Source organism: Numida meleagris, chromosome 1 (assembly GCF_002078875.1).
Source record: "Numida meleagris isolate 19003 breed g44 Domestic line chromosome 1, NumMel1.0, whole genome shotgun sequence".
In the NCBI taxonomy this organism is placed as follows: domain Eukaryota; kingdom Metazoa; phylum Chordata; class Aves; order Galliformes; family Numididae; genus Numida; species Numida meleagris.
In genome coordinates, this window is record NC_034409.1 from 173,879,757 (window position 1) to 173,891,200 (window position 11,444).

An 11,444-nucleotide genomic window follows, 5' to 3' on the forward strand; every position below is an offset into this window, starting at 1 on the left:
CACCTGCCTGGGATGCTTCTGCTCTTGGTCGTTACCTCTAGCTCACCCTCCAGCTTCCCCACTCCCAATGTATTTTTGCATCATTTGTGATGGCTACAGCTATTTGCCAAGGCACCTGCCTCCTGTGGGTGCTGGTGAATGGAGCCAGGGTGAGAGCTCCTGGGAAGTTGATGTCCCACTGGAGGGCACGCAGCAGCAACCCCACGGCAGCCTCCCCTGCTTGCAGTGCTGCTGCTGGAGCAAGGTGGAAGGCAGCAAGTGTCGGGCCAAACAGCAGGAGAACCACGTGCATGGGCTTCCTGCTCCATGGCTAGGCTGCCCAGCAATGACTCACCCCTGTGGTATGCTACGAGGGAGACATCAAGCTCCTTTACCCATCCAAGTGCACGCTGAGCTCCCAGGTACACCTGGGTGTAAAGGAGCTGAGATCGGGACAGCATGTGGTGGAGGAAAGGAGGTGGGGAAGGGCAGAAAGTGGGGTAAGCTGCAGCTGCACACACATCCCACTTTGTTGCCCCAATCCTCATGCTCACAGCTGACGTGGTGCATGGGCACATGGCTGCGCCGGGTGCTGGAAGCCCCAGGGAGAGAGCAGCTGCAGGTGAATGAAAGTCAGTGATGTCCACTGCTTCCAACACGGGACACGCAGAGCTTCCACATTTCATTATCCTCCCTAGGAATTAAAAGAGACCATTGCTGTAGATCCATCAGTGGTGATGGGAGCCCAATGGTACCCCTGCTCACAAGGCAAGCAATGTGCATAGCCCCAAACCCAGCTCTCAGCTCCTGGCCATTGCCTGGTGCCATGCTGATGGCTGTGGGGCTGGCACCCTCCTGAGCACTGTGTCCCCTCTCAGCCACCCTCAGCAGCAGCGACTGCAGCGTGGGAGATGGCAGCGGAAAAACTTCCACACCTTGGGTTAAATCGCCAATTTAGGGATTGATTTATGGGCATCGTTATTCATCTATGACAGCAGCAACCCACACAGAGCAATGGCTGAAGGGCTGAGTATCGCCGAGAAGGAAATAAACAACCCCAGAACCTTTCATCTCTTACCTCCTGCTCGCTCAGTGTGGTGACAAGGTTGCCATGTATTTACCTCTGCGTGGTCCCAAAGCTGTCTGGATTCAGTTAACACTGTTTTACATATATATATATATATAGGTGCATTCGTAGGAAAGATGGATAGGAAAAGAAAAATTGCCAAGGCCATCAACTAAGTCAACTCTTTAAAGAAAAAGATTTTATTCATTACAACTAAATCATGCGGAGCTGGTTCTACTTTCACTCATAGAAATACCTTGGCCTCGTGGTCGGATGGAGCAAACTTGGCGCCGCTCTGCAAATTTACAGCAGCGCACGGAGAAAATCGAAACCGAATGCATTGTACTGGAAAAAGGACGGGCACATCGCTGCTGCCACGTCTGCTGCTCACCCAGAGAAACGCTCCGTGGAGATCTTAGTAGAAAACCCCATGCCTTGGTATGGAGGACCACCTGTTGGCAGCTGGATCTATTCTCACAGGGGCTCCCTGACTGCAACTTCAGTGTAGCCAGCGCAGAAGGCATTTGGGAATGGTTCCACGGGGTGTTTCCAGCGGCGGGCTTATTATGCAAAATTAATGGTGAGGAGAAAGTGTTGAGGTTTAAAATGGTTTCTTGGTCCCCACAAAGTCTGGGAGGTGTTACTTGGATTGCTCTGGTGGGTTTGGTTCTTCAGCGGAACAGCTTTATTGGAAGTTTGCTCATAATTAGCAAAGTTCTCACTCGTTGATGGCGTTTGGATGACTGGAGGGATCCAGGCCTGGTGCTGCACTTCTCGTGCAACGTGCAAGGAAAAGTGTCCAGGAACGTCCCTGTTTGTGCACACCTATTAATGCCCCCAAGCAAAGAAAAGCAGCAGAACGACACCCTCAGCTCTGGTGCTCACCGTTCCATACTGGCAAACCCTTCATTAAAGGTGGGGAAAAAAATTAAAAGAACGCCTTCCTCTCTTTGAATTCAATTTCCAACGCTGTTTTAGGAACCGTTCGTTTCGTCTCCGCAAAATCCTCGTCCCGTACGCCCTGTCGGCATAGGGAAGGTTTTTCTCAGCGGCTGAGGAACAAGGGAGAAATGTCTCCCCGCTCCAAACCGCTTCTCTCGGGCCCCAGAAGAAGCCCCGAACAGCCGCGGCCCCAGACCCCTCCGAGATGTAACGCAGTGTCCGCGCGCGAAACAAAAAGGTGTAGAGCCGAGCGCGGAGCCGCGCAGGAGAGAAACTGCGCTGTGCGGGCTTCTGCCCGAGCTCCGCAGGTCAGGAGGCGGTGGAGAAGGGAAGGAGCTTTTCCTGTGAAGGAAACTATCCCCGACCCGCCGCTGCCGCCGACCCCCGAGGGGAGCCCAGGGCAGGAGCGCGGCCCCGCACCGTCGGGCCCCAGCGGCCGCCTGTGCCCGGTGTCACTGGGGAGAGAAATCCCCCAAATCCTGCCCGCAGGAAGCTAGTGCTTTTTTAATTTTTATAATTATTATTTTCCTTTTTTTCCCTTTTTCTTTTATTCCCCCCCCCCCCCCCCCCCCCCCTTTTTTTTTTACTTGTCCTTTCCCTTTCCCAAAGTCAGAAGAAAACGAAACAAACCAAATTGCCGAAGAACCGAGCACGAGTCCGATCTCTTTCGGAAGTCCCTAGCAGAGCCGGTGCCGCGGAGCCCCTCGGAGCGTCGGGGCGTCCCGCAGAGCCCCCCGCCCGGCCCCGCTCCCTGTCCTGCGGCGCCCGCTCCGCGCTCCCGGGGCCGCGGCCGCCGTCGGTGGCAGCCACCCGCGATCCGCCTCCCTCGGGGCGCCGCCGTTCCGGCCCCGCACACCTCTGAGGTGCGGGGAGCTCCGAGGGGAGAGGCATCGCGGTTCCTCGGAGAAGGCGGCCCCAAGGGTCCCTCCGCCGTCCGGGGCGAGGCCGGGGCCGAGCTGGAGGGGTGGCTGGAGGCCGCGGTCACGGCTGCAGATCCTCCTTGCCCTGCAGCTTCCCGGAGGACACCACGCAGTCCTGCTCGGAGTCAGCGCTATTGGCCGTCCCCCGCTTTTTGTCTTCTTCTTTCTTCCACTTCATCCGCCGGTTCTGGAACCAGATCTTGATGTGTCTCTCCGTCAGGTTCAGCATGACGGCCAGCTCCACCCGCCGCGGTCGGGAGATGTACTTGTTGAAGAGAAACTCCTTCTCCAGCTCCAGCAGCTGCGCCCGCGTGTAGGCCGTCCGCGTCCTCTTGTTCTCCTCCGGCTCCACCACGTAGGAACCCCCTGCGGAGAGGCACGGTCAGCCCCGGCCGCGGCCGCCCCGTCGGGGAAGCGCGGGGGGCGACGAGCGGAGCGGGATCTGAACCCCCCCCGGGGCTGCGTTACGCTGTGCGCGGCTCCCGCGGCCGCTGATGGCTCGTTTGGTAAACCTTTGGGCGAGGTTTTCAGTGAATCGACGTGGAAATAAATTAATCCACTAAACTAAATCGTCATAAATAGTAAAAATAATTTATAAAAAAAAAAGAGAGAGACAGAGAGAGAGAGAGAGGAAAAGGGAGAAAAAAAGACAAGGAGAAAGAAAAAAAAAATGGAATCAAATCTGACCTCTCCGTGGTAAATGCGTGGAGAAAAAAAAACACCCTGGCCTGCACTGGCTCTGGCCCCGGCCGTGGGCTGTGGGGATACGGGACAGGAGCGTGGAGCTCCGTTGGGGGGCAGCCGAAGCGCCCGGCTTTGTGGAGACCTTTGGTTCCGTGATCCTGGAAACGGCGACAGCGGCGACATCACCGTTCCCAGCACGGCCTCCACTGTGGCCTGGAGGGGCCGGGAGCCGGGGGAGGTGTCACCGCTCTGTCACCCCCGTCCGGAGCCCCAGGGGACACGTCGGGATGGTGGCAGTGCGACCTCCGGGGCTTTGCGATTGGTACAGCAATTGGGTCGGCTGGACGTGGAAAGGGCTGAGAGCCGCCCGGCCTTTTGTCCCCGGGACTCATCCATATGAAAATATACAGAAATATAGAAAAATATGTAAAATATGTAAAAATGTATTAAAACACAAAAAGCGTACAGAAAGCGTAGAGAAAAATTAGGTAAAAAGGAAAGTTTCTCGGTCAGTTTGTACGCGTACGGGCATTAAGGAATCGCACTGTTGGGGTAAAGCAATCTGCCAGCACGGGAGGGGGAATCCCGCAGCCTCCGCTTTGCTTTGAAAAATAAATATTTTGCGTCGAGATTTCAGGTGCTAACACCGGGCTTTGGCTGCGAGTGTTCCACGGGCGTGAGGGGCACAGTGCGGGGTGAGAGGTGATGGTCTCAGATCGTGCCAGGGGAGGTTCGGGTTGGATATTAGGAAACATTTCCTCTCCAAAAGAGTGGCGAGGCACTGGCACAGGCTGCCCACGGAGGTGGTGGGTTTGCCATCCCTGGAAATGTTCAAGAGCCATGTGGATGTGGCACTGGGGGACGTGGTCAGTGGGCACGGTGGGGATGGGTTGATGGTTGGACTTGGTGATCTTAGAGGTCTTTTCCAACCTTGATGCGTGGGTGTGTGGGGAGCAGTGTGGGTGTCCACAGTTCATCCCCAGTGCCATGCGCTGCCTGGAGCCCCCCCCGGGAGCAGTGGGGAAGGGTTTGGGACTTCAGAGGGGAAAGTTTTGTTTTGGTGAGATTTTGGTCATTTCTCAGGTATAAGGGAAAATATATATACATACATACATATTTTGAGAATGCGATTTCCAAAACTATTTCGCGGTGATTTCAGCCCTCCAGTCCCTTTTCAACTGTCTATTTGAACAAAGCCATTAATGTAATATTTGCCCTATAGGCGTGACAAAGGCGCAGGACACGATAACATTGTGCAGGCAGGGACAGAAATATTGTTCCGCAGCGGAACTTTCTGCCTCGATAGAGTTTCTTCCCCTCGCTGGCACCTCCGATTCGTTTGTGCATTGTTCCCCCTGCCCCAGACTCTGGTCTGTAAAGGTGCGATCCCGGCTGAGTCCCCGCGGCGGGCTGCGGGGCGCCGGAGGCAGCGGGGGGTTCCTCGTGGGGCTGCGGGGGCTGCCCCGTCCCCGCACGCCGCTGGATGGGGACCCCGCGGGAGCCCCCCGCGCGCCCCGACGGCGCGTCCTTGCCGGCCCCATCGCGGTGAAAGGTTCACCGAGGAAAGGGAATTCGTGGGGATCCGCGCGGGGTTTGGGCACCGCCACTCCCCCCACCCCGGCTGATGGGAACGGGACTTTAACCCGGGCGCGCTCAACCCGATGGTGGGAACCCGACGGAAACGAGAGCGGAGGGCTGCGGGGGAGCGGCCAGGCTCCTGCTGGACCTCCACGGCAGGTGCCTCTCGGTCCCTTCCGGAAAGGAGGAGGCGACGGGACTTACCTGCCCACTGCCCCTTCCAGGCGTGCGACTTGGTGGACTTCATCCAGGCGAAAGGCACCTGCACCCGGGGCTCCTCCATCGTCCCCGGGTCCGCCCCGTCGGCGAAAGGCAGCGCGTCCTGGTGGGGGGGAGGCAGGTGAGGGTGGTGGTGGTGGTGATGCAGGTGGGAGACCCCGGCATCCTCGCTGATGGGGGGCACCTCGTAGGGCGAGATGTCCGACGGGCTGCCCTGCTCCAGCGCCCCCAGAGCGCCGGGGTACGGAGCCTGCTGCTGCCGGCCCACGTAGAGGCAGGCGGGGGGGCTGGGGCTGTAATCCTGCGCTCTCTGGAAGGCGCACGGCTCCTTGTAGAGCTGCGCCGAGGCGTAGTACTGCTCCTCGGTGTTCATGGCAGCGGGCCGGGGGGTCCGGCAGCTAGGGGCACATCGGGTTGCTCCCGCCGCCGGGATCCCTCTTTGACAGCTCGCCGCCCCGTCGGGCCCCGCCGCCCTGCCCGGCTCCCGCCGCCTCCCCATAGGCGCCGCACCCCCACGTGAGCCCTCCCGCAGCCCTCCGGGGCGGGGCGGGACCCATAAGAGGCCACCGGGGTGGCCCTGGCCTCACAGACCCGTTTTCCCCGTTTTCCCCCCATGCTGGGCAAACGAGCCCCACCGTGGGGCTCTGACTTGCGGGGTGGCCCCAAAACCCACTGCGCACCTTCCCTTTTTCACACGGGCTGCTCATCCCTTCCAGGGGTGAGAAACTTTCGGGGGTGGCAAACGGCTCCTGGGGGGCTTGGCATCGGGGTGAGTTCCTGACTTCTCAGGCAGGGATGTGGGGCGAGGAGGGGGAACTGCGGGGAGACCCCAAGCAGCGGAGGCACGCCAGAAGCGCTCCGTGCCCCCTGCCCGGGGGATGCAGCCGTCGGGGACCACAACACTATCGGCAGACTGAGCGATAGGCAGCGGATTGTTTGCCGAAAGGGGAAATTTTGGAGCCTTCCCCGCAGCTAGGACTGCAATGTGTTGACCCTCGGAGATAATGTGCTCCAAGTCGGTGCCGGTTGACTTGGTGACGAGGCTATGGGGAGGCGGAGAGCTACCGAAAGGGACAAAGATCATTTCCCTGCCTCCCTGCGCTCGACCCGCAGGCCACTTTCTCCAGCTCAGAGGCAGGCACGCTTCCTCCTTTGACCAGCCCTCCTCCTCCTCCTCCTCCTCTCACCGCCCTTTTCCGCAGCTCCATGCCCGGCTCCGGGCGCTCCGTGCCGGTCTCCGACCACCGCCATCGGGGTGCACACCGGACGCTCTGTCTCCGGGGGTTCGGCCAGCCCGGCCCGGCTCGGTGGAGGTGATGCGTCTGTGGGCAGAAGAGGAAGGAGGTTCCCCGGTACCTGGTTCAGACTCCAGGATCATAAAAGCGCCCAGTCCATTACACGGAAAATGAGTTTCCGCTATGAATGCATTCGGGCCCCCCATCTCTCAGAAAGCACACTGAGCCTTTGATTCAATATTGAGCCATTAAGCAATTGCTTTCCCAAGCCATTTAACAGCAGCTCTTATGGATAAATAAACAAAAAAGGCTGTAAACCAATTATAGTGCGGATAGTGAAAAAGTATTTTATTAGTGGGAATTACCGATAGGCATCGTTGCTCCACCAGCTCCCCCCAGCCCAGAGCCACCCCCCCCATCCCCTGGTATGTTGGGCTGGGGTATGCACCATGCCCAGGACATAGCCCTGTGCCCACTCCCACCGAGAGGAGGTGTCCCCTGGGAGTGGGTTTGGGGTGTCCTTTGCTCCCACTGGAGACTTCTCACATAACTTCCCCTAGGCTGGAAGCTGCAGGGTTGGAAGCCCACAGAGCTCTGTGCTGAAAGTGGGGCTCAGCCTGTCCTTGGCCCGTGGGGAATCACTGTGGGGTGGGGGTATGCAGCAGGCGAGGCATCATGGTGCCCATCCTGGGTGGGGCAATGGGGTGACTGGGGGCTCTCCAAAGCCCCATCCTCATCCTCACGGGGAGCCCAGCTCCACACTGCTCCCCACAACATTTACAGCCCCACGTTTTCCACGGGGAATCGGAGAGGACAAACAAACGTGTGGCCATAAAAACCAGAGCAAATTGATTCATCTCCAGGTAGGACCATTACCTGGTGTCTTAATGCGGTCCTCTCTCTATAACGAACATTTCTAAATAGAGCAAACACTTCCCCCTCCAAAGCAAATGAATTTTGTATAATTTAGAGCTAATTCTCTTTCATTCTGCCTGCATGAGCAGGCGATAAGGGCATGCTTTGTCGTGCTAACAACAAGGCAGAGAGCTGCAGCACAGGAACAGGGCCTGTGATGGGGGACCCTACTTGTGCCTGGGGGGATGATGCCCAGCAGCAGTGGGAGCTGAACCCACCCAGAGCCCATCCTACCTGCTGCTGTGCAGGGTCTGAAACAATTTCTTGGTAAAACTTTTAATAAAACATCATCCCTAATTCTCCAGCTGGAAGAGCTTAGAGATGTGTAGGCATGATGCAAGGAATTAGAAGGTGAAGCACTGACCCTGTAGTTAATATATGATCTCAAAGGGTATGACTCTTAAATAGTTGGCATGGTGAGCCCAGGGAAGGGCTGCTCAAGGAGGTGTTGGAGTCACCGTCCCTGGAGGTGTTCAAGAATCACACAGTCGCAGGGGTTGGAAGGGACCTCAAGAGATTGTTGAGTCTAACTCCCTAAAAGAAACGTGGAGATGTGGCACTGAGGGACACAGTTAGTAGGCATGATGGGGATGGGTCAACAGTTGGACTAGGTGAACTAGAGGTCTTATCTAACCTTAATGTTTCTTAATGATTTTCAGGACTCCTGCACACCTGTTGGCATCTCCCAGCTGGGAGTTGCCCAACAGCCCAAGCCCAAGGCTCTGGCAGGCCTGTGGGGTGATGAGGATGTTGGCCATCCTATTTGTAGGTAGCTATGCAAATAATGGACTGCTGATACAAGGAGCATATTTATTCCAGCTCATAAGTGTACAACAGCATTCAGTGTCTAACCACTGAAAACTGAAAGCAAAACCAAGGGACACGTTGCACACTAGAACAAATCCCAGAGGGATGGTTGGCTTTACCTTCAGCCTCAGTACTTCGTGGCATCAAGTCTGGACAATGCTCTCAGACATACGGTCTAATTTTGGGTGGTCATGTGTGGAGCTAGGAATTGGACTCGATGATCCTTTTGGACCACTTCCATCTTGAGATTTTCTATGATTCCATGATTCTACCTTAATGGCTGGCTGAACGTGTGCTGTAGGCCAGCTGGAGACCTTAGGCTTTACTCCTTTGGGGAAATTGTTACAGCCTCATCGTGGAGACAGGATGCTCATGCTTTCAGCTCTACATTGTGTCTGATCCATGAGCATGGCCTCACAATCAATAGCATGGTCACAGCTCATGCTGAGAACCGCTTTGGCAGGTCCAAATATTTCCTCTGGTGGCACTTCACTCCTCCAAGGTGGTTTTCTACAATACCCCATGAGCCACATAGAAGTTAAATCCTTATTGTGAGTTTGTTATTCCAAGAGATTAATTTAAAGCAATTGAAGGATGACAGCAACCGCAGCAATACTAAGCAGTGCAGGCATGCCGTAATTATCTTCACCACCAGAACAGGAATTCACATAATCCAGTATCAGTAATGGATGTTTCATGTACTAGGCTGTTGCTGTCCTACAGTGAGATATGTAACAACCACACTGTAATACCTGGATCACCATATCAGATTCAAGTGTCTTTCAAGGACTTGTTGAGGTTTGATGTCATTCTCTCACTGTGTGTCTGCCCAGAAGAGAAGTTGGCTGCACAGTGGAATGGTTTTCCATACAATCTGAAGCCCAAAACTTTTTCCAATGCAATGTGAATGTAGCTGAGCATCCTGTGATCTGGAACACCAAGCAGCCTCATATTGGTGTGGTTTTAAAATATTTGCCTTAATATGTATACCATCAGATACGGCATGGCACCCTCCTGACATTCAATGGAATTTTCAAAGCTTTTACCTTAAATATTGAATTTAGGAGCTTAGTTTGAAATCCATGTCTGCTTCCTTCCTGTGGTGTCCAACAGATATTGCTGGGATCAGTGAGTTGTAGAACCATCTGGACACGGTGTTTTTTTTCCTTGGAAAGGGGGCAGGAGCATTTTGTTTGCCTTTCAGTGCAAATAATTGTGAGCCCCTTCTCCATTTTCCCCACTCTCCCGCTGTGACCAATGGCAGTTCCGTCACCCCCCTCCCTGGTGCCTGACCAGAACACGGAGCAGCCAGGAGTGCAGCTCAGCTGCACTTCCTTGAAAAGATCCAATTTGATTTTATGTATCTGCGGAATACTCAGAGATTCCTCAGAGCCCAGTTGCATTTTTTGCAGTTCTTTGCACTTTTTAACAGGAAAGGTGGCTGGAACACACTCAGAGCAGCACTGGGAAACTGTCCCCCTGGCAAGGGCTGCAGCAGGAGAAGGAAGCGCTGATGGGGAAACAGCGTTCCCAGGGACTGACTGCTAAACCCCCACACCGTGTATCTAGTAGAAAGGTAACCTTTCACAGGGCTAGTTAATAATCAATAACCATGTGAAAACAAAGCTGTCTTTCCCTCAGAGCACTGATGATAAAAACAAGAGCATGAACTACTCCAGCTGCCTTCAAGTAACACTGGTTCATCAGCTTTTTTTGGCTTTTTTTTTTTCATTTGTGAGGATCATTGGCTTTCAATGATAATTTCAGAAAGATTGTGTTAGCTTTTATTTCAGTTTAATTTTTTGTTACTTGATGGGAAATGCAGCTTACAGAGATGTAGTTGGTTATATGTATTTTTTGGTCTTTGGTCTCTGTTTTGGTCTCTGAGGGGTTCTGCATTTGCACAGTGCTCCTGCAGCTTGCTCTGCCCAGCACACTTAGCTCCTTCATGATGGGTATGGGCCACATCCCGAAGCACACCAGTACATGTCTATGTAGGCCAGTTTGAATAAGAAATTAATGTCCATGAAATATGTAGTAAATATGTCTTAGGAAAGGTTAAGGGTAGGAGAAGATTATGTCATTTCAGACTTTCTCTTTTACATCTCTTCATTATTTTTTTTTTCATTATCATGATTGCAGTACAGCCTCATTGCCATACAGGAAGAATTGAACAATTGCTCTGAAACACTGCAATCATTTCTACTGAAAATAACGCATGTTCACCTTGTCTGCTCTGCACAGCTTTGCTTGCCACTTCGTGGTTAGAACGCTGGATAGATGTGGGAGTATATCTACATTTATATCTGCATCTACATCTACACTGACATCAACGTTAAAATTGACATCAACAGCGATATCCACATTTACAGTGATATCAATGTCAACATTGACATCTACCAACACCAATATCTGCATCATCTACATCCATATTGATGTCTACATCAACCTTGACATTGACATCAACATTGACATGTACATCTACATATGCATCTACCTGGTTTCTACATCCCACAGCTGCTGCTGCTCATGTTTCCCCCTTGGGCTCCTCAGATGAGTGCTGTGTTGCAGAGCAGGCTGGCAGGGCCCAGCCATGCTTGTGCTGCTCAAGCTGCTGTTGTCTCACCTGGTAGTTCTCACCATGGCCCTCCCTCTTGTTTGTCCACTACAGCTTTGCCAGGCTTCAACCATTTGGGCTGAAATTTTCCATTCTGTTCCTCTGTCTCTCACCAAATGCTCAGGGTCTGGGTCAGCTTCTCCTGGAGGTGGGTCTGGTAGTGCTTCTGCCCACCACAGATGGGCATTTGGGATTAGGAAATACGGTAAACTCTACACCACTTATTTCAATATGGATTTCAGAAGGACTTTACATGCTTACCTTCCATTGAAATGATGCAAGGAGTTAAAAATCAGGGCATGAAACTTGATTCTGCCTTCAATAAACTGATACAACATCAGTCTTTCAGGAAATCCTTCCTCTGAGCATGGAGTAATAAAATGTGAAGTGAGTAAGTCTTGGACTCAGGAGGGAAAATAGAGCAAATACAGCATTCCTCTCCTCTCCTCTCCTCTCCTCTCCTCTCCTCTCCTCTCCTCTCC

General features: G+C 53.8%; 1 protein-coding gene across 1 annotated transcript; it reads right to left on the reverse strand.

Moving 5' to 3' along the window:
* PDX1 (pancreatic and duodenal homeobox 1) lies at positions 2,804 to 5,840 on the reverse strand. Its single transcript, XM_021386340.1, has 2 exons — positions 5,374 to 5,840; positions 2,804 to 3,273 (listed from the first exon to the last, which is right to left on the reverse strand). The coding sequence occupies exons 1-2, from the start codon at positions 5,759 to 5,761 to the stop codon at positions 2,969 to 2,971; spliced, it is 693 nt and encodes a 230-aa protein (XP_021242015.1). The 5' UTR covers positions 5,762 to 5,840; the 3' UTR covers positions 2,804 to 2,968.

Coding starts and splice junctions, on each gene's coding strand:
- PDX1 (XM_021386340.1), bottom strand. CDS start 5,761: ATGAACACCGAGGAGCAGTACTACGCCTCGGCGCAGCTCTACAAGGAG. Junction 3,274..5,373: donor CTGGAAGGGGCAGTGGGCAG/GTAAGTCCCGTC, acceptor GCCTCTCCGCAG/GGGGTTCCTACGTGGTGGAG.